General features: G+C 39.3%; 2 protein-coding genes and 2 long non-coding RNA genes across 7 annotated transcripts in view; 1 reads left to right on the forward strand and 3 right to left on the reverse strand.

The window, feature by feature from the left end:
* Window positions 1-22,927, reverse strand: part of epha8 (eph receptor A8) — a 127,433-nt gene that overhangs the window by 31,183 nt on the left and 73,323 nt on the right. The window lies entirely within an intron of this gene.
* Window positions 1,229-1,737, reverse strand: LOC123987236. The gene is made up of 3 exons (XR_006829069.1): window positions 1,607-1,737; window positions 1,407-1,503; window positions 1,229-1,284 (listed from the first exon to the last, which is right to left on the reverse strand). It is a non-coding gene; the product is annotated as an uncharacterized LOC123987236 (long non-coding RNA).
* On the reverse strand, window positions 10,164-11,850 carry LOC123987237. The gene is made up of 2 exons (XR_006829070.1): window positions 11,540-11,850; window positions 10,164-10,945 (listed from the first exon to the last, which is right to left on the reverse strand). It is a non-coding gene; the product is annotated as an uncharacterized LOC123987237 (long non-coding RNA).
* Window positions 11,516-14,899, forward strand: LOC123987235 (dickkopf-related protein 2-like). Its single transcript, XM_046075939.1, has 4 exons — window positions 11,516-11,775; window positions 11,900-12,056; window positions 12,649-12,783; window positions 13,213-14,899. Exons 1-4 carry the CDS (start codon window positions 11,608-11,610, stop codon window positions 13,611-13,613), a joined length of 861 nt encoding a protein of 286 aa, XP_045931895.1. The 5' UTR covers window positions 11,516-11,607; the 3' UTR covers window positions 13,614-14,899.

A 22,927-nucleotide genomic window follows, 5' to 3' on the forward strand; every position in this document is an offset into this window, starting at 1 on the left:
CTGCATAATGGTGTTTAATTTGACAGGTTTTAATTTCAGCCAATTGTTCATTGGAACACGCTGTTATTACCCTCTTGAAGCACCTTTTTCTTAAAAATAATAATTTAAACCGTAAAGTGTGTGAAGGTTCACATTACCCCTGAAAGATCTAGCTCCACTGAATGGAAACGTTACTACTTGGGTTCAGGAGGCAGACACCATCTCCACATTTAAGAGTAGGCTTAAGACTTTCCTCTTTGATAAAGCTTATAGTTAGGGCTGGCTCAGGTAGTCCTGAACCATCCCTTAGTTATGCTGCTATAGGCCTAGACTGCCGGGGGATTTCCCATGATGCACTGAGATCCTCTCTCCTCTACTTTCTCTCCCTCTGTATGCAACCTCAACCCATTATTGCATGTTACTAACACAACTTCTCCCCTTTCTGGTAGTCTTGTGCTTTCTCGTCCCTCTCCTCTCTCCTCCTATCACTTCCTGCAGGTTTTCTGGCTCTGGAGCTGTGGAGTCTGGATCTGTGGTTGCGGGTCACCTGCTGCCCCTGTGTTCCTGCTCGGCACCCTCTGCTGCAACGACTATTGTTACTAGTCCTATTGTTATTATTGTTGTTATAATCATTAACATTACAACTGTTACCATTAACACTACTATAAATATCTGTACCATTTTTCATTTAGTCTATAGCAACATCACCTTTACTGTCTGTACCTCTGTGTGTATACTGTGTAGGCTGCACCTCTGCAATTAACTAAGTAGAAATTGTAGAAAGTAGTGAACAGAATAAACATAGTGTAGAAGTTTCACTGAACAAAAATAATCCTGATTACCTCAGCCACAGCCCAACTCATGACTCGTGGAACGTAGAGGAAACAGCGACCCTTGAAAGCAGTCCAACCAAAAGGACATAATGTGGACCTCTTGACAACACGACTCTCTCCTGCAGTAAAACAAACAAGAGTGGATAATAAGTCTATAATAGTAGATAGATGCAGTATTTCTGTTTGTTTACAGGAGAACATCATGACAAAGTGTATTTTAGTATAATTCTGATAAAGTACCCACTGACCTGGAGGGAACGAGTTGGTCCAGTTTCCAGCCTCTGTGTCTGGAAGAGATGCACAGTTTGACATAGTTACTGATTTAAGTTGTCTGCTGTTTACATTTCTTTCTCTGTACATGCAGTAATACTCATGTCTCATATGTGATTACAAGAGAGCACCATTACAAATATCCACTCACCTTGGACAGCAGTTCCCTCTGTCCCAGGTCCATCCTCTGCGTCTGGAAGAGCTGGAAGGACATTTTGACCCACTAGTGAGTTCATGTCTTCATCTACCCTTGTTGCTGTGTATAGACACATAAACATAAGCTGTCTCTCTTTCACACTCACTCACATATGGAGTAATACTCACCAGCAGCTCTGGTCAGAGCCATCATGGCACAAAGAAGTGCAGACAGAGTCAGCGTCTTCATGGTGGAGATGATGCAGATGTTGAAGATGATGATTACCTTTAATAAAGACAGACAGGGACATGTTAGTAATACTTCTCTAGGGAAGAGACCACCTGTAGTGGCAGTCAGGTCAATATATAATGACAGTTTGTGAGCAAACCTGCTGCAGAACGATCTTCTCTTCTTCCTTCTCAGCGTCTGTAGCTTCGGTCGTCCTGTCTGGAGCTGCTGAACCAGAGAAACACCAGCTCTTATATACAGTTGATGACGGATCTTCCTAGGAACTGAGGAAGAAGATACATATCTTTCCATCTCTCACCAAATCAGGAACTAAAGACAAAACACACATCCAAAATACACATTTACCGGCATTAGTTCACCATGTCCAGCTTAAATTTTGTTTGCATAATGTTTGTAACCACCAGAGCTGTAAAATGTGATCACTAAAGCAACATGTAAGATCATTTTTAAGTGGAACTCAAACTATAAAAAGACATATCTGACAGCCGGCAGTTGATTATATTACCTGTAATAAATGTACTGTATTGTATTTTATATTGTATATCGGGCATTTATCTAGTGGGCGTAAGCTGAACATCTATTTTTTATTATGTCTTAAGGTAAAACACCACACAGCTGCCAGGCACGTTGTTACAGACTGTTAATTGTTTGAGGTATTTACTTTGCCCCACACTGATGCAAAAATACATTTGTCAGTGATCTATTACTGCAAATTACTGATGAACTAAATCCTTATCAGAATCATTTTATGTTTTAAGTCAAGGATTTCAGAAAAAATACTGATTCTCCAGGTCAGCAAAGGGTTGATGTACAGTGATTACATTAATCTGTGTCACAGCAATCCTTCTGAATCTGAGGTCCAGTATTTGTTTTAATCAGGCATCTGACGCATATAATATGTAGGGGAGAGAGGGGAGTGTTGTAGCACTGGGTTAGCTGTAACACTCTCAGTTTGACCAATCACAAAAGAGCTGCGGCGATGTCATCAATCTCGTAGACTCCATTTCCTTTTCAAGCTCACACGAGAAGCGGCATGTTTCTGTTAGCAACACTGTGAATTTTACATCCCCAAAAACTGATTTTCGGGTAAGAAAGTATGTTTCTGTTAATCAAGATTATTTTTTGCCCAGCGTTCAGTCTGTTAAATTCTGTAGATGCAATGTTGCAGCTTGTCTATGAAGATTCTGTCATACAGGTCATAGTTATCAAACGAAGGTTAAAATCAATCATCCTTGATTTTAACCTTCGTTGGATAATGTTGCAGCTTGTATCACTTAAAGTAGATTTTTTTTTCCAGTTTAATTTGATGCTTTGCATTAATGTTAACTTCAGACCTACATACCTTAAATTGTTAGCTATGCGATGGCTGGTTGTTGTTAAAAGATCATGCGCACGGATTTAACCACACCAAGTGTTGTCTTCTCATTTATAGTTGTGGACACATGGGCATAATCTCTGGAAGTGGAACAGCCAGCCAGTCCTGAAGTATGAAATACAAAGAGAGGACTTCATGTTGTCTACAAACATACAAACTTTCTGGCAGTAACTTCTCAAATGTTGCCCTCCTTTTCCGCTTTATGAATTTGGGAATGGATGCTGTAACGCACTTTTGGGAGCACAACAGCGTTATGGTCATTAACCGCTTGCGAACAAAGGACAGTGTTGTTGCTCTGGATAAGTAGAGAACTGTATTGTAATAAGTACCATTATCTGTTGCATTACCTGCATATTGCGTACTCCCTTGCACCAAGCTGGTTGGATAATGCACATGGTATCACATATAACATTAAATACCCTTTTCTCTGTTTCAGCTGATGGAAGGATGGACTCCCCAGGTTAGTCATTGAATTTCTCTGTGTGTTCACTAATCAGGTGATGTCAGATTTTTTTCTATAGGTCACTCCGCCCAATATTGCACCTACACAACTATGGAGCATGACTACAAGGACATAATCGGTGTGTTGACAAATAACAAACTAACATGAACAGTGTGGTCGTGGCTTCTGGGGGAACTGAACATCACAGAGATTGTCACAGATGCACACATGCAGATTTTATCACTGATGTACAGATTGAATACTTTTCTTTTCAATTTATAAAATTTACCATCACTGCTGCATTGAATACTTAGTCCAACTGTGAATTTGAGAAAATTGAAGAGATTAGAAAATGCAATATCACAGCATCTACAGTAAAAAACAGAGGAGTTCTGTTGTGGGGACGACAACAGAAATCCAGGCATGTGGGGAAGGGAAATACAAGGGCCGCGGTGTCAAAACGGAAACTTTTTTGTTCTCCCGGGGTAGTAGTTTGTATTTTTCGGGTTTGAAACCTGTAAATGGTGATCTGAAAACTGGTGTGCAAAAGTGTGAAATAAAGTTTTGAAACTCTGAAAATTGAGGTTCAAAAGGTTCAGAACTTTATTACATTACATTTGCACTCGTATTGCAGACTACGTTTTCTCAGAGCTGAGTTTTCAACATCCACTTTGCGGAGATACGCCCACACAGTTGCGAGCTTGCGACTCACGTGTTTTGTGGCAGCGTTGTCACGCAGCCGTTGTTTGTCTGGATCATTTTTAATTTTTTTTTTGCCAGATGGCAAATTTTAGGGTATGTGGCGAGGGGTCCTTCACCATGTCTGTGGCGCACATGAATGGGCCCTTGGTAAATGTCAACATCAGCCACTGGATGCGGTGAGCAGTGCCAAAGACTGCATGCTGTCTCGTTCTGCAGCATATGAGGCACTCTCTCAAATCGTGCTCAACAGACGATGGCTGAAGGATGTGGAGAAGTTTCATTTTGGTCAAACGTTACATAATATCATGCCACCGACCAGCATACATCAACCAGAGAGGCAAAGTTTCCTAAGTCATACGTGAAGAGTTCACTGGAAAACTATACTTAGAGTGAGAACAGGGTGCTGATCTCACTAAATGGAAAACCACACAGTATGTTGCAACTGTCAACTAATGTTACATTTGTTGTCTTTTAGACAAAAAAGGGTATACAGCAAAAAGTGTAAACATTATCGTGTCCACGCGGTGAAGGTTGCCAAAGACTACAGCAACATCCCTCAGCTGCAGCAGGCTAAACAACCCACAGACTCTTGGTCTTCTTACTGGAGTTAATCCTCCCCCAACAGCTGAACTGGCCCAGGCACAAATCTGCAGAGGACAGGTATGTGGACAGCCTGCCTACAGTCACATCTGATTGGCCACAATGAGTTTGATTACGAGTCATGCAACAAAAAACAAAGAGGCTTCCCTTTCCCCTTCCGAGCTGGGTCGTAACAGAGGCAAAGCCTAATCATGACAGGATCATTTACAGTGTTTGCTTCTTTCTCTTTCGTAGACACCTTGCATCTGCACACAACATCCAGGAATACCATTCAGGCGATGACATCGAGGGTCACTGAAAATCCAGGAGAAACATGGATTGGAGGCTCTAATACAGAACAGGTATATTATTCGTGACTATATTATGGGCGAAAGTTATTTTTTAAATGACTGTTGTCTTGACTCTTGTATACGAACAATATTCTCTCTGTATTCAAGGACCAATATTGGATCTGGAGTGAGGGCACACCTTTCTTGTTTACTTGGTGTCGTGGAGAGTCTATTAACCGTGGAGGTCGTCAGCAATGTCTGCAAATGAATTATTCAGGTAAATTGTAACATTTTTTCCCCATGAGAGCTCAGTGTTTAGTGCAAATGGAACAAGATTTACTGGTTAACAATTTAAATATATTTGACTTTATGAAATGACTCGAGTACATCATACAGTATACGACAACATTTACCAGTGATTTACAAAGTATTCGGATCCTTTACTTAAATAAAAGTAATAATGCTACTCTGAAATACTCTGTAAAGTAAGTAAATAAAACTCCTGCATTGTAAATGTAACTCAACTAAAAGTATGTAAGTAGAATCGATTGATTGTTTGGTTTGTAAAAATTCTTAAAATGAGAAATGCCGTCACAGTTACCCAGAACTCAAAGTGACACCTTCACAATACTTGTTGCGTCCAACCAACAATCCAAACCTCAACTTTATTACCAATAAATCCAAACTATTAAAATTATTAAAAAGGAAAACTTGGAACCAACAATGACTTAAACCATCAAAATAGTTTCCCATTAATTTTCTGTGAATTCACTTATTGTTTAATCGACTAATCATTGTCGGAGAGAGTTTAATCTATAAAAAAAATTCATATTTTATAAACTCGTGTTTTGTGAACAAAAATCTTAATTTGTAAAGTAACTAGTGACTAACGCTGTCCTATACAGTAAGCATAGTTGATTAAAAAGTACATTGTTTCCCTCTGAGATGCGGTGAAGTAGAAGTAGTAAATAGCATTATAAGAAAAGACTTAATGAAATGGCTGACAAATCTATCTAAGGAGCCACCCGGAGGGGCAGGTTGGGAGTCGCTGACACACATACTTCCAAAAGCACGCATGGAGATAGTTCCTTAATTTTAATAACCAAAGAATTTATTTATTTATCTATACTCCGGTTGTCTTTCCAACAACGAAAAAATAAAGAACATAAACAAAAAGACCAACACATGATTGATATTACTAATGTGAAGCCCTGCAGTCAGAAAACTGACTGAGAATCAAGGAGGTGCAGGTCAATAAGCCTAATTCATAAATCACAGCATCAAAAATTAACGCAAAACATACATTTTCTTATTTAAATTAAAGAACTCTCAGTATGGCTCCAACACAAACTAGTACTCAAATTTGAACTTGAGTACAGTACTTGTGTAAATGTACTGTCCACCACTGAAATGTACACTGTAGGTTTTGAGATTCATTAATAACCTATTACAGTTTTTCTCAATTGCTTGAACACTATAACCAGGCTATTGAACTAAAATTTCAAAACCATAACTCCATTTTTCAAAAAGCACACCCTTTTCTCTAAACTCTCCACACAAATCCCGTCATTTCTCTTCGCCTACAGCATGTGGTCATTGAGAAAACACTAACATTCAGTATTGTTCACTCAAACAGCACATGGTGAGCTCAGTTAGCACACAGCTACCCAGGTAGAAACACAAAGAGTCAAAATTGATAACACACCAATCAGAAGCTTCAACAGATAGAAAAAAGGGCCATTTTCAGAGTTTCAAAACTTTATTTCTTTTGCACACCAGTTTTCAGATCACCATTTACAGGTTTCAAACCCGAAAAACAACCTACTACCCCCAGAGAACAAAAAGTTGCCGTTTTGAAACTAAAAAACAACATGTTTGCAGAGATTTTATTGTTTATTTAACACTTTGCAAGCCTGTAAATCTTAGTTTTTGAGTTTTTGTAAGATTTTGAGTTTTCAAACACTTTCAGAACTTTATTTTCAGTTTTGAAACATGGCAGGATATTTATGCCATAAATTCGTGTTTATAACCGTCCTACGACAGCCACAGATACCGGATTTTTATCTTTTTTAATAATTTAAATTCAGATTTAAATAATTCAAATTCAGATTCTACTGACACAAATATGAGCCCATAGCATGGGAGCAGAGAACAGCAGTTTTGTTTGTTTTGAAGCTGAAAACATCAAGTATGTCATCAAGAAAATAATCAGCAGATCCTGAAAATTATAAATGATAAAAAATAATGTTTATTAAAAAAATGGGAACGTAATCTGTATCCCAGCATGCCTTTCTTTTTCTGCTCCTGCAGAGTGGCTGTCACATGCAGATACAGAAGTGACCTCACGGTGGCGCTGTTGTCCTGCCAGCCTCTCTCACTCTGTGGTTCTGAGACAGAAACTCAGCCTCTGATTCAGTCATGAGCATCTGTTTCTGTTTGTAATCTGCACACACACACATCCAATGGACTGTGTGTGGACTTGTCAGGAATCATGTCAGTGTAACGAATGAAATGGTCTGCAGTCTCGATACTTGACTCGATGTGAGTGTGTGTTGTATTAGTTTCACTTCCTCTCAGGTTCAGAGATTGTTTTATTGGTTTCTCTTTCTGTCCAGATGTCTGTAGGGTTGTACTGTGATATTTCTTTTGATTATTCATCTGTCTTTTCTTTTGAAAACGTTTGTTTTGAGTAACATGTAACTCAGCTTTAACATCTGCAAGCTCAACATTCATGCCAATTAAGCTTATACATATTCACTACATGTTATATTATACTTACAACTTATTATATATTATACTGTAATCCTACTACATTTTATATGCAATATTGTTGTACTATACTGCATATTTTCCAATAGCTACATTGGTGTTGATTATTGTGTGTGATTATTATTATAGTGTTTATATCTATCTATCTATTTATATCTTAAGCAAATGTGTGGGGGTTATGTTATCGGTCAACGATGATTGCAGCTCTGATTGTATCGGCACAGTTAAAACACACAAACACGCAGGTGTCGTTTCGTGAGTGTTAAAGCTCACTGACTTAAAGGTCGGGAGCTTGTCATGAAGATAGAAGATTATGTAAAGATTGTGTGTGTGTGTGTGTGTGTGTGTGTGTAGGAAAACTCCTCCAAACGCTATCAGCAGATCAGATTTATCCAACAGCAGTGGTGGAAAAATACTTTTACTCAAGTAAGTCCACTTTTGAGGGACTAGTACTTTACTTGTGTATTTCCATTTTGTGCTAATATATTTCAAAGGGGTTTACTTTTGGCCCCATCGTCAGGTCTGAGTTTTTCTCTTTCTAATATTTATTGCTGCTCTTACTAGTATCTGTTGTTACTCATTGATCTCTGACTTTACTGATGCTTGCATGTTGTTCCTCAAATGTAAGTTGCTACGGACAGAAGTGTCTGACCAACTGAGTAAATGTAAGTTTGCTTTATTTTTGACATAGCATCACCCAGAGAATGAAAATGCACCAGCTGCCATTGATTTAAAGTCGCTCCTCTAACTGGTACCTGCATGTTGATTTATCAGTATTAATAATGCAATAATCTAAAATATAATAATGAAGCCAATTATCCGTAGAAGAAGTACTTTTACTGTTGATACTTCAGGTACATTTTGATTATAATACTTATGTGCTTTTAATTAAAGTAAGATATTAAATGAAAGACTTTTACTTATAATTGACTACTAGAAGCTGGGGTAGGCATTTTATTTTAGAGCCATTTTTGTTGTTGAAATTCTCTTTACATCCTGTCAACACCTTTTAACACAAACGTAGCGAGCTAGCTAGCACTTCCGGTGTGTACGAGACGCCCCAGAGCGTCTCATAGAGGCGCTGTCATGGCACTGTTATAGGCCTACCTGCCTGCCTGCGTGCACTCTGCCTGTACTGAACATGTGTTTTGAGGGAGTGTGATGGGGTGGGATTTCTTCCATTTCAAAATCTAGCAATCTCTTGCTAGTTTCTGCTACACCAGCTTTAAAAGACCTGTGTACCTCTTCCACTGCTTTTCAGATAGTCATACATTGTACAAACATTCGATGTGGGTAAAACTCCTCATTTAACCGGGCTGAAGTTCCTACTTGGTAATCCAGAAAGCCTCCTTTTTTATTTCTCATCCATCCAACAGTTGGCACATTAATACCCCTGTTATGATCAGGATATTTTGAGTATCCTGACTGTGTGTTTCTGCATGTAAATTTCAAATTCAGTTTCAGAAACCTGGATGTACCCTGGCTGGAGTACTGTGGGTGAAACCAGGAGGCTTTGAGAGACAGTAAAAGTGGAAATATGTTGCTACAAGTAACCAAGAATAATACAAATGCAAAAACCAAACCAGTATCCACCATCAGAATCATACAGGGAGGTGAATACCCTCATAACCAGGATGATTGTGCGGGAACAGTAAAAGTCTGGTACTGGTGTCAGAACAGATAGTATCGCTCTTTCCACCAACACTACGCAAACTAAAAATGGATGTCACAAAATCATCCGGAGTTCCTCTGGCAAATCTGACCTACTGATATCCAACATGTCCTCAAACCTAAACGCCCAAATAAGTCAATTGTCAACTGCCTCAAAACAACATAAATGGCCGTGCCCCAAAACAAAAGCGAGCTTTGCCAAGTACCAGTTCAGCAACCAGTGGACCCTAAGTATAGTATGAAGTAAAAAATGTGGTGAGTATTGTGAAACTATGTTAGTATGATTAGATTTAGGCAAAAGAACTTGGTTAGATTTAAAAAGATTGTGGTTTGGCTTAAAATATATACATTATGTAGTGACGCAGGTTATCTGCAAAATGTTATTTTACCTAAAACATGTCAACTTTGACTTTCTTTCACGCAGGACTCAAATCTTAGTGTGCTGAGTGAAAGTCCTTCTTCTGCCACTAGAGGTTGGGGCCAAACAAAAAGCATAAATATGGGTCATAATAAGCTGCTTTATAATTGACCTATAAGGCTGTTTATCTGGTGAGGATGGGCTGGAAATCGAGAGGTCCGTAGCCGCTCTCAGTAAAAGAAAAAGCAGTAACAGGCAGACTAAAACAACATAAAAATAAACCAGATGCAATTTCTTAATAGACATAAAAGATCCAACCGTTAAAAGTAATGCATACCATGTAAATCACAGTGAGTTATTAAGCAAGCAAATGGCGGCACGGACAAAAGTAGGCCTAATAAACTGAAAATAAAAGAGGTAAACTGGCCTGCGAGTAAGTGACTTTCTGCAGTGTGAATCTCTTCCAACACATTAAATGCACAAACACACAAGAAAGACAATAGTCATAACAAGCGGGATGTAACTGGGTTTAGTCAAGTACAGTTTTAAGTGGCTTGTACTTTACTTGAGTGTGTTCGTGTTATGCTACTTTACTTCTACTCCACTACATTTTGAGAGATTTTCTTTTACTTCACGATGTTTATTTCACATCTTAAACAACATCTTTCACACACATGCACAAACAGTGAGTTCATCAAATATTACCTAGTCAAATTAGCAGCATCTTGACGGACAACAATAGTACAGTTCTGCTTAATTATACTGTAAATGCATCTGTAAAAATAATCTAGTAATATAGGATAGGCCTACTGCATAGTCACCGGCACAATTTATACTTTTACATGTTGCTGCTAAAACTTAACCTACTGATACATTCAGACATTGAATATCTGAATACTTTATGTAAATGGTCATTTAAATGTTTCAAATAGCCAACTTGAAAATGAAAAACAGGGTAATTAAAGAAAAGGTTGTTTTTAGTGATGTTGAGTGAGTGCTCTGCAGTCTACTTGCCCTACGTTAACGTTGCAAAGCACGGACATCTTCCTTTAACCCCCTCGCTCTCTCTTCTTCTCTCTGTGTATCGATGGCTGCAGGTGAATGGCTCGCGCGGGTATCGATGTGTGTGTGGGCGCGTGGCCGGGGCGGTGGGCGGTGGGCGGAGAGGGAGGTTGCAGTGGAAGCAGACTATAAAGTGGACCAGGGTCCGGATCCATCTCACCTGTCTGAATAATTCCTTCAGTCAGACACGCAGCATCTTCTTCTGCTCACCTGAGAGTCGCGGATATTTTCTTATTTTTATTTTTTTTGGGACACGACAAGAGAGAAGCTGGGATTTTAAAACAACAGCAACAACAAACCGGGATTAATTTAAGACACATTTTGACTTCTTGCAGAGGAAAGGAACTTCACCCCGCAAGCAACAGGTAAGATTTGGTGCTTTTACTTTGCAACTTTCTGCCTGTTCCAGGAATATTTTACGGTATTAAACGATTTTAAATTCCCAGCTACCCAAATTTAAACATAATGATGTAGGCTAGGCTAAATTTACGTGAGATTATCTTGTAAAAGTCGTTCAGGGTGGCTGATCTAAACTCTTGCAGACTAATGTTTCCCAAACATCAAGTCTGCTTCAGCTTCAGTAAAAAATCATGCGTGAGGCATTTCAAAATAAAGCTGTACCCTCGCAGTGTTGTGGGCTTTTATTGGCTAGGCCTATTTATTAATTTATAGACATCTAGGCCTACTGTAGACTGAGATAAGATTTATCTTCGCTGAGATTCTGAGGAAACTTGTTTAAAAGTGGGCTACGGGCGGTAAATGTGTTTTTTTTTTTTTTAAGCTAAACGATAGGAATCAATATTTAAATGTAGAAGTGAAGTTACCATGTAAGCACGTGCAGCGTGTTTGGGTATTTAAGTATTCATTTGTTGTCGCAGCAGCAGCAGCAGTCATGAGCAGTCACTTGGTGCTGATGGTGTGTCTCACGCTCGCGCTGGCGTTGTGTTCCCGCGGCGGGGAGGCGCGAGTCAGACTGAACGCCATCAGGACGGTGATCCTGACGGAGGGCCACGCGCTGCCAGTGAACAGGAGCGCGTGGGAGCCAAACTTAGACCTGACGGTGAGTGTGTGTTTGTGACGTAGGGCCCTACAACGGCGTTCCGACAGTTCGAATGGCTTTAATCTGGATACAATGTTTCAGAGTTCTGTTCCAAAGTCAGTGACGTTCACGTGTGTCTCCGCAGCTCTACCAGTGCATGAGCGACCTGGAGTGCAGCGAGGGCAGCTACTGCCACGCCCCCGCCAAAGGCCCCGCCCACTCGCGCTGTCAGAGCTGCCGCAGGAGGAAGAGGCGCTGCCTTAGGGACAGCATGTGTTGCCCGGGCAACCGCTGCAACAACAGTAAGATTGGCTTTTATATTCAACATACCCCGCGTGTCTGAAAACTACGTCACTAAATAAAACAATGTTGTACAAAAAGAATATAAAAAATACAAATGGAAGTAGTGTGATGGTTTCTGAACGAGAGCTAAAATATTTTAAATGATTGGCTTATTATGCTCCTTGCTTGCATTAGTATTTTATTTTGTAGTAGGCTAGTATAACGAAGGTATAAAAACTTTTGGCTTACTGTAATAAGTAAGTAATAATACTAATAATTAATCAATAATAATTACTGTAGGGTAATCTCATACATTTAAAATGTCTCTATTCTGATTTATTTTCATTTTTCTAGTTGTACCTCTATCTTAGTCCATATTACTCTCACTGATAGTCTTCCTTTACCATTTTTCTGTTTTCACAACAAACCATATTGCTATTATACAGCTTTTGTTAGATTTTGATCAATCTAGTTTGACATTTACTCAAGATATCTCACTAATCATTCACACTAAGTTTACTAAAGCATTTAAACTTAATTTTTATTTAAACTGCTTACTAGAATGATGGTTCCTATTTAAAATGCTCATTCATTCCTCTCTATCTCCTTCAGATATCTGTGTTCCCGAAGTGGATAGTTTTGTGTCTGAGAGGATCCCAGACTCGGATGGAAGGATCAGTCCTCTGTCTAAAAAGAAAGGATGGAGGAAGAGGGGGAAGCTGGACGTCAAAGGGACATCCGGTAAAGGTGAGCATTTGTTCCCTCTTCTCATCTGCTGGTGCTTTCACACTTAATATCATCTTAATTAGTATCAAGGAACCTCATTTATAATTGGTTTAATGTGGTGCTCAGTGGAAATGTTGACATAAACAGATTTATTCACTTTTAATTACTGTTTATTTTGACTGGAGCAACTTCAGAGTTCCTGTCTTGTTTAATTAAAGCAGATGAAACTTTCTGTGAAAGTTTTTACTTTACTAATTACAAATTATTTATGTTCTTGTCATTCTACAATACTACCTTCTTTGCTTCTTTATGGCATGACATTTGATTTTTTGAGCAATTGAAATCATTGTTTTTGATATAATTAGTTAATGTAGATTTATTGTATGAGTCTGCTTTCCACCTCGTATGTCATCGTATTAACAGTTTTTGTGTCTGTCTCTGTGTTTCCAGGTCAGGTCGGAGATCCCTGTCTACGCACCTCAGACTGTTCAAGTGGTTTGTGCTGCGCCCGTCACTTCTGGGCTCGCATCTGCAAGCCGGTGTTGCGGGAGGGACAGGTTTGCACGCGACACCGCCAGAAGGGGAATCAAGGCCTGGAGCTGTTCCAGCGCTGCCCCTGCGGTGATGGATTTAGCTGCCGAACGCTGCAAGAGCTCAGTGGCCAGCCTTCAATATCCTCGTCCTCGTCCTCATCCTCGTCATCACTGCTGGCGGCAGCGGCAAAATCCAAGTTTGCAGCGTCCTCTTCCTCATCTCACCACTCCTCTCCCCAGACATCGCTGCTGTCTTCATCCTCAAAGTCGTCGTCAGCGGTGGCAAAGGCGAGACTTCACGTGTGCCAGAAAAACTGAGGAGGGGTGGGTCAAAACAAAGACAAAGGAGGGAGAAAGAATGGCCTGAAATGAAGGAAGGAAGAAAGGAAAGACCTTCCTCTTCCTGCCAATGATCGACCCCGGAGGTAACGAGAGGCAGAGACCAGGAATCAGAGAGAGTGGGACAGAGACAAATGGAGAGAGGGGTGAATAACCATACCTGTTTACACCTGTCAAATCTCCCTGTAACCCCTCCTTCTCATCCAAACCGTCCTTGTATTTCAATGCTAATTAGCTTCCTGTCAGGCTGCATTCACACACAGAGCGGGAAGTGAAACTCTTTGTTGTTCAGATCTGGTTTCCTCCTGGGTGTCTAGACAAGCAGAAACCACTTTGAAATCTGGTTCGACACCATTTACACAGAGCATTAATATTGAAAACCTGTTATATGTGGTTGTAATGGCCTCCAGCAAGCTTTGAGAACCCATAGATCCAATCATGTGCTGTTACTTTGAAAAAAACACACTACAGATATTATCTAAAACATATCTTTATTCCCAAAGAAGTAAATGTTGTGCTAATCGGGAGATAAGCACGAGATAGCGTCACTAATTTCAGTAACTAATGATGAAGAACTAATGATCTCATCTGTGAAGTTGCTTTATTATAGGTTGGTCCAACACCATTGTCAAAGGCAAGTTTATTTAAGTAGATGTTCTTATTTTTATGGATGTATTTTGATGACTCTGGTAAGCTAGCCTTAGAATATGCATTAAGAAGTCTTACGTAAACTTGATTTTAAAAAGAAAGGAAAAATAGCTTAACCAACATTTCTCTAACCATTTGGGCAATCAGCAAACACAAAAATGTTACAACAGCTCTGACGAGAGTTAAAGTGAGTTTTGTCTTTAGTTTTATAGCAATGAACAGGTGATCTTTGGCTATTAGCCTCCAAAGAGCTGTCACAGTAACACCCATTTGGCAAAAGAGCAATAGAATTAACATCCATATTCACATCCCTAAACTGTGAAATGTTGCTTCGTTAAACCAAATCTGTCCCTTTCCAAACTTTAAGGCCCGAGGTTTGTCCAGACGTCTTGTTTTATTGCACTGTTGTAATTGTGATAGAGTTATTTTATTTTTTTTAAGTTGTTCCTGTATATTTTGGATGAATGTTGGTAGAAATGCCTGTTTGTTACGTGTCCCTCTGCAAGTTTATTTTGGGGGTTTGTTTTCAACACTTTAAGAGGGAATCTTCTGTTTCTGTATTTTACAGGAGTCTGCTAATCAATCACTAATCTGTGTTTTTACCATTAAAAAGATTTGTCAACAACATGTCTAAGTGTCTCGTTTTTAGGACAAACATACGTGTTTGTTATTGTTCAGGAGTCCTGATGCTTTCGGCCATGTAGTGTATATTAATAATATTGTGCTATGACTACCCATTAATTAGATGCTTGTTCTGCTCTTTGAAATAGAATTAGGAATGATTTAGGAATGCATATGATAAGCTAAATTTACTAATATATGGTTGCCATTTTGTATTTAGTCTTTTAACATTGCTTGCTAGCAGAATCAGCAGGCTAGTAGCATCGAAACTGGTAAACAAGCCAGTTAACTTCCTGAAAAATTTACACAGTGTTTGTAATTGTTGTTCCTCATACTGCTGCTAATTCAGTAAATCTTAAGTTCCTTAACTGCATTAGTAATTTTACAAATATAGTTTGTATGCTAATCTTCCTGTGCTAGAGTTGTGTAGCTGTGTAAAAAGGCTACAGGCTAGGCCACAATCACATCAATGTAATACTTTCTAGGACTATAGTGATGAAAGATTAGCCTGTTGAAATTAACCAAAGGCTAACGTAAAGAAAGTACGAAGCCTCACATCAGCAACAACAAAGCTTGAAAGCTTCTTGCTGGTAATTTATCTTGGCTTGTTTTCTTGAGATGTTCATTTTTAACCACACTCTGCTCTGCCCTGTGGGACACTATAACTCTGCTTAAAACAACTAATTGTCATGTTTAAACGTGTCTTTATGTGAGGATTAAATAAAAGATACAAATGTGTTATGTGTATTTTCTTTCTTTATTATCTTTATTACTAAGCTAAGCTAAACACGTCCTTTTTTAGTTAGGTGACCAGATTTCTGAAATGAAAACAGTGGATATTTTTGGTTTGGTGGTCAGTATGTCATTAAAAAAATATAATGTTATTATATATGAAATAAAAAAAGGGGACAATTTCTGAACTCTGAAACTCTTCTGAATGAAATCAAGTCATTTTGAGGCAGAAACTACCTTTCAGTCAGTAAGTAGAGGCTGCAATCACTTTCCGGCAAGTAGAATACTGCATTTTATGTGTTGTTTTGGCCGTTTAAAGGTATTGGAGGTAAAAAGTACAAGGTGAGTTATAATCTGTCAAATATAGCCCGCAATATAAGCAAGTCATTTCTGGCAAGTAGAATACTGCATTAAATAGATTGTATTGGCCATTTAAAGGCATTTCAACAGGTAAAAACTACTGGATTGGTTGGTACACAGGAAGTTAAATAATGCAGAGTCATAAGGATAATTGCAAAAGAGATCATGTCTTTATTTTATATATAACTCAGCAGTAAGTCATGTTAATTACAGGCTACAGTCTGTTTTCCAAACATAAACAAGGATATTAGACATAGGCCTGCCAAAAACATTGTCTATCTGCAACAACAGGCTTCTATTATTGCCAATAACCATGTAAATGTCAGGCCTGGTTACGCTATAAACTGCAAACACTTATTGGCCACAATTGTGATTATTCCGTTAAAAGAAAAGAGATAAAGTATTGCAAAGACATACCTTTGCTATTACCATGGACATAAAGTGATGTTTGTTTGCATGTTTTGTCTGTTTGATCCAGATGCAGCTGTAGACGTAAAGAGATACAACTTTAACATGCTGTGCGCTCTTTCTGGCCACATAAAATCTGATTTCAGGTCTGTTAACACCTTATAAAGTAGCTTGTCAATGTCACTTGTCGTGAACTGACCAATCACAGCTTGGATGGGGCGGGACATTTAAAAATATTGACATATAGGTGTCATTAACAACGTCTCCCTCGCTTTTGGAAAGCTTTTGTTAAAAATGTTCTGAAAAACAGCTCTAAGGAATGTTAAATAACAAATGAAACAATAAAAAAAAAATCATGCAATGCAATTGAAATATAGAAGAAACAAATATGCATTGTCCAAAAAAGTAACTTAAGCTAAAACAACAAGCTGCTGTTTACTGCATTATTTTACATTATATTTTTATATTTGTTTCCCTTCATATAAAAAGCATTTCCACCATAAATTGGTGCAGAAAATGTCTTCAGAATGCAGGAAATTGCTCAAAGTCTTCTGGATGAGGACCCCCAGACCTCCACACTGATATTTCAGCATTGAATATTTATTCAAAATACTGTTAAAATATCATCCGCCTGTATCGTTATTTAATAGGCTATATTAGAGACCCCCACAAAGCTCAGATTATAACTCGAACCCTGAGAATAACCACAGTTGTGGCCAATAAGTGTTTGCAGTTTAAAGCATAACCAGGCCGGACATTTACGTGGTTATAGGCAATAATAGAAGCCCGTTGTTGCAGATGGATTATGTGTTTGGTAGGCCTATGTCTAAAATCCTTGTTTATATTTGGAAAACAGAATGTAGCCTATAATAACACGACTCACTGCTGAGTCATATGTAGAAACAAGACATGAACTCTTTATCATCTCATGGAAGGATCAGTCCTCTGTCTAAAAAGAAAGGATGGAGGAAGAGGGGGAAGGTGGACGTCAAAGGGACATCCGGTAAAGGTGAGCGTTTGTTCCCTCTTCTCATCTGCTGGTGCTTTCACACTTAATATCATCTTAATTAGCATCAAGAAACCTCATTTATAATTGGTTTAATGTGGTGCTCAGTGGAAATGTTGACATAAACCGATTTATTCACTTTTAAACACTCATTATTTTCCAGTCTACCTGTTGAAATACCTTGAAATGGCCAATACAACCCATGTAATGCAGCACTTGCCAGAAAGTGACTGAAGCCACTACTTCTTGACTGAAAGGTAGATTCTGCCTCAAAATGACTTGATTTCATTCAGAAGAGTTATATTTGACAGATTATAAAACCAAACTTGTCCCCCTTTTTTATTTCATATGTAATAACATTATGAAATCCGGTCACCTTATTGCACCAGGTCCCATTTTTAACAAGACCTTGAAGTAGCATTTAATATCTCAGACAGAGAGGCCCAAATCTAGTTGGACCACATGAATTGGAAAACCAGGCGGTGAATGTTTTTCCCAGTACTGGTGGGACGTGATAAGATGAACAAAGAGGAAGAAAAATCCTCACAGGACTGTAAAGACACAAGGAAATGATTCCATCTGTGTAGATAAAATGTATTTATGACCACAGAGTTAAAGCTCACCCTCAGATATTTAAACTGCTGGACGATTTAAATATCTTTCATAAGGATAACAGGTGATTTCGTCATCCTGTAATGAAAGACAGACAGCTGAATGAAATGAATGACAGAGTCCGTGGGTCATTAAATAGAAAAATATACATTAGATTGTCTTACATTGGACTTTATGAGGTCCAAAAATATTTTATCTGATCTATTTTCTTCTTTTGTCTCAGTTAGTTGAGTAACATCAGATGTTTCATAGCTTTATAAAACGTAAACTTTCCATCACACTACATTCATGGTTTTAATCCTTAAATATTCAGTTAACAAGGATCTTAAAACATTTAAATGTACCTGATACCTGCAGAATTTGTTGCCTTTCAAAATGACCCATGGGTTTTGCCTGATATGAGCAACCTGTCCCAAGTCGTCAAAAAACTTTGGAGTTTTTATCGCACTGGGCGCACCTTAGCGTCATACTTTAACGCACTGGGGGAAGGCCTCTAGCGTCACTCAGAGTTCAGAGTTATAGGTAAGTGTAGGATATTTAACATAATAGTCTTAGTTAGTGGTTGGGGGTGACGGGTGGGCCAGAAACAGGACCATGTGAAACAAAAAATCTGCGTTGAATGTTTTTATTGAAGTTAGGTTACACATATAATTACTTGTTCACAAAAAATACTACGACTTTCAACGGTATCTGCTACTGTTATCATATTAAACGTCATAAGTATGGACACTTTTGGAGTGTAAAACCTGACACCTGCAACAACAGCCACCACGGTAAACACAAGTCATTTTAGACTCTATTCAGGACTTATACATATCCAGAGCCAGGAAATGAGAACATCATTGCATGTAGATCCTTTCCAGCCCTCGTCACAACTCGTTCCAGCTTCTCCCCTCTAGTAGGCCAAAACCAACAGACTCAGGAACACTTTCTACCCACAGGCCATCACTCTGACGAACAGCTGACTCCAGACACACAGTGTCAGGAACAATCCCTGTGCAACAACCCTGCGACTCAAACTACTTCACCTCTGTACTATTTGCTATCTATTTTTTATTTTAGCTCTTTTTAAAACACAAATATTGCTGTTCATATGTTCATGTATCTGCACACAGTTGAGAGTAATGTAGGACCAGAGGCAAATTCCTCGCATGTGTACGCATACCTGACCAATAAAAGAGATTCTGATTCTGATTAGATATTTGAATCATTGTGAGGAAAGGTTTTAAAACATCACGTATGTTGATTTCATTGTTTCCCAAAACCTTCAAACCTTCTGAGAATCGATTTCAATATTCTGGCGTCTCATTGACATCGAGAGAGAGGACAGTAACGTGATTTTGTGTGAGCATGTTCCCTATTTTGTGGTTGGTAGCTGGTGGGCATCACTGTCCTCAGTTTGGACATGGTTGTTATAAAGATAACACACACACTGTCTTTTACATGTTTGCGTCGCTCTTCAGTCCGTGTTCCCCAGCTTCCCCATTGCGTTGTGTTCAGTAAAGGTCCGTGATACACACGCACACCTATCTGCATTATCGTCACTTTGCCATCAGTGTTTCCCTGTTTCCTTGATGTCACAGCTTAGCTTCTCACACACACAGTTTTCCCTGTTGTTCTGATGATAATATGATTAAAACGGTAAAGTAAAACAGCTTTCTGCTCTCAGCCATTGATGTGTTTTCAGCTGGTTGTTCTGCCACCTAGAGGCCGAAAAAAACAGTCAACGCTGCCTGTTGCTTAGTAGCCTATTATGTTAGGTGACTGGAGAAGGCAAAATGTCAATGTAGGTAGTATGATACACAAATAGGAGGCATTGACATACTGACATAACAGAAAAGACATCCACGTGCTGCGGATGAAAATGCATGTGTGGGTGTGCAGTCTGCTTCAGATTATCTTATCTCTGTGGTTTCAGACTCAGTCAGGATAAATTGCGAGCAGATGATGTTGTTGTTGTTGATGATGTTTCTCTCTGCGGCAGCTTGAGGCACAAACAGTTCATTCTCAAACTTTATTTTACTCAGGGAACAATGACAGAGCTGCTTCACATTCACACTGAGGGTAGACCACAGCTCTCTCCTCCACAGGGTCGGACCGAGCTGCAACCTCCAGGTCTGAAAATAAGAGCCAATCCGCCAATGCGCCTTAAGTGCCTTAAACTCGCAGTCTGTCTAATGGCCAGCAGGGGGCGACTTGACTGGTTGCAGCAAGAAGTCCAAAATGTCAAAATGACCCTACTATTCACTTGATTAATTACCTCACTAAACACTTTCCTAAGTCAATAGTTTCAAGTCTTCTTCAACACAGCGTGATATTCATTTAGTAAAATATGGAAAATTGACAATAAAGCAAAGTATGCTTTACGGCAGGACTACCTTGAGATTGACATGTCACTACCACAGTGACCTGTAAACCAGGCAAGAGGAGAATCGTATTCACCGCACTGTGTACATTTAACTAATGGTGAACATGTTTTTGGGTGCTGTGTTTTCGTCTAAAGGCCCTTTCAGATACAAACACTTTGTGCTGCGCTGGCCGTCAGTGCAGTGGTTCAACTAGGTTGAACTTTGACTGCGGCTTGCCAAGCAGTGCGCTGCGCTTTGGTCGACACATCAACACACCCGCACTGGCACGTCACAAGCCATTAAAAATAAAGGGTTTCAAAACGCATCTGTACTGTTGTTGCTTTGTGTCTGAAAGGCCTATAGGAGCTTTGACCCTTTGGCAGTGTGTTTCCAGTTCATGAACGTTAATTGTAACATTTTAGTCAACTAAAAGTTTGGTTGTACTAAAAGACAGTCTAAGACAAGTTTACTTGCCAAACTTGTGGTGGTCGATTAACGTAATTATTTACGTCACGCTGGCTGCCATCACCTTAATTATTGCCGTTGGCTAGAAAAAGGTTCAGAAAAAAGGTGCTCAGAGACTTGAGACTTGACATGGACTTTAGCTCAACGACTTGAGACTTGACTTGGACTGTAGCTCAACGACTTGAGACTTGACTTGGACTGTAGCTCAACGACTTGAGACTTGACTTGGACTGTAGCTCAAAGACTTGAGACTTGACTTGGACTCTAGCTCAAAGACTTGAGACTTGACTTGGACTCTAGCTCAAAGACTTGAGACTTGACTTGGACTCTAGCTCAAAGACTTGAGACTTGACTTGGACTCTAGCTCAAAGACTTGAGACTTGACTTGGACTCTAGCTCAAAGACTTGTGAGCATCTCTGGTTCACACTGAGGGTCGACAACAGGTTCAGACCAGCCAACTACTCACATGTGGACGCATGGTCAAGACCCAGCGGCAGCAGTTTGTAACGCACTGGGGATCCCTCATGCCGTCATAATTCAACGAAGTGGGGGAAGCCCTGTAGCGTCAGTCTTTGACGGTAAAGGCAGGTATTTGATATTTGACAGAAAAGACTGAGTAAGGACGTGGTTGGGGTGGATGGCGGGCCAGAAGCCGTACTTTGAACCAGGAGGCCGGGGTTCGTGTCCCTTGAGAAACAAAAAGTCAACATTGAATATTTTTATTTCAGTTAGGCAAGTTACGTAAATTGCTTAAGTTACGCAAGTGACGTTTGTAACTTATATCTTAACTGACGTATGTAGTTATTTTAACCCAAGCCATGATGTTTTCCGAACCTTAACCAAGTAGTTTAGTTACCTAAACCCAACAAAGTACTTTTTTTGCTTAAACTAACCAAATTGCAACGTTTCACGATGTTTCGAAACACTAATGTTTTAATTTGAAAGTCTAACCAGACGTTGCATATTTGTTGTTGCAAAGTGTTGCTAACTTCACCGCAGAGCCTTAAATGTCTAAACTCGATGCTTAAGGGGTACCCAGGGCGTTAAAAAGTGACGCCAATGGGCCTTGACTTAGCATCAATACGTGATGAGTCGGGAGTGAGCTGACATTTGCCGGTACTCTCCTCGCCCTCTCCATATCCTGTTGCTACGTGATGCTCATCTGTCAGTGGAGAGAAACAAGGGAGAAGAGAAGCTCAGGTGACTTTCATGCAGCCGTGTGCTGAATGTAGGTCGTCATTGTCACTTTCTGTGAACCGACCAATCACAGCCTGGATGGGGCGGGACATTTAAAAATATTGACAGATATGGAAACATGTCAGAATCAGAAAAGCTCTTGTTTAAAATGTTCTGAAAAACAGCTTGCAACCTTTTTATATACAGTCTATGCTTGCAACAAGAAATGTTAATTAACAAATGAAACAATGCACAATAAGAAAACATGCAATGCAAGTGAAATATAGAAGAAACAAATGTGCATTGTCCAAAAGCTGATTACTGCATTGTACTCCATTATATTTTTATATTTTGAATTGTCACCTGCCACCTTAATTTTGTTTCCCTTCGTATAAATAAAGATATTTCCACCATAAATTGGTGCAGAAAATGTCTCCAGAATGCAGGAAATTTAGTGTTTGATGCTCAAAGTCTTCTGGGGGAGGACCCCCAGACCTCCTCACTGATGTATTTCAGCATTGAATATTTATTAAAAAAAAAAAAAAAACTGTTAAAATATCTTCTCATCTTGTTCTTGTGAGTACTGCCACCTATTTTTTTTCTACTCCAAGCACTGGGAGTGAGAATGGGTTGGACCAGCATGTTTATCCTGGTTTTACTGTAAAAATCCAGTTAGTTTCAGGCTTTGGTGAAAGAAGAATTCACATTCTTTCCTTAAATAGAAATAGGTGTCAAGGTGTCCCTTGAAATCTAAATTGCAGGGATGTTTGTCAGTTTTACAACCTCATAAAACTACATATGGGCTGGAGTGGTTATTAATTAACCAGTAACCACATACAACCTCCCATATCTGTTCAGGAAATGTGTCTGTGTTTGCCTCTCCTGGTTCGGTAAAGCAGGTAAGACTCGCTCTTGC

This window comes from Micropterus dolomieu, linkage group LG18, assembly GCF_021292245.1.
Source record: "Micropterus dolomieu isolate WLL.071019.BEF.003 ecotype Adirondacks linkage group LG18, ASM2129224v1, whole genome shotgun sequence".
In the NCBI taxonomy this organism is placed as follows: domain Eukaryota; kingdom Metazoa; phylum Chordata; class Actinopteri; order Centrarchiformes; family Centrarchidae; genus Micropterus; species Micropterus dolomieu.

What these genes read in the sequence shown, in the direction of transcription:
- LOC123987235 (XM_046075939.1), top strand. Translation starts at nt 11,608, where the DNA reads ATGAGCAGTCACTTGGTGCTGATGGTGTGTCTCACGCTCGCGCTGGCG. An exon ending in GGGCAACCGCTGCAACAACA is followed by an intron (nt 12,057 to 12,648) that starts GTAAGATTGGCT and finishes TATCTCCTTCAG; the next exon opens with ATATCTGTGTTCCCGAAGTG. An exon ending in CAAAGGGACATCCGGTAAAG is followed by an intron (nt 12,784 to 13,212) that starts GTGAGCATTTGT and finishes CTGTGTTTCCAG; the next exon opens with GTCAGGTCGGAGATCCCTGT.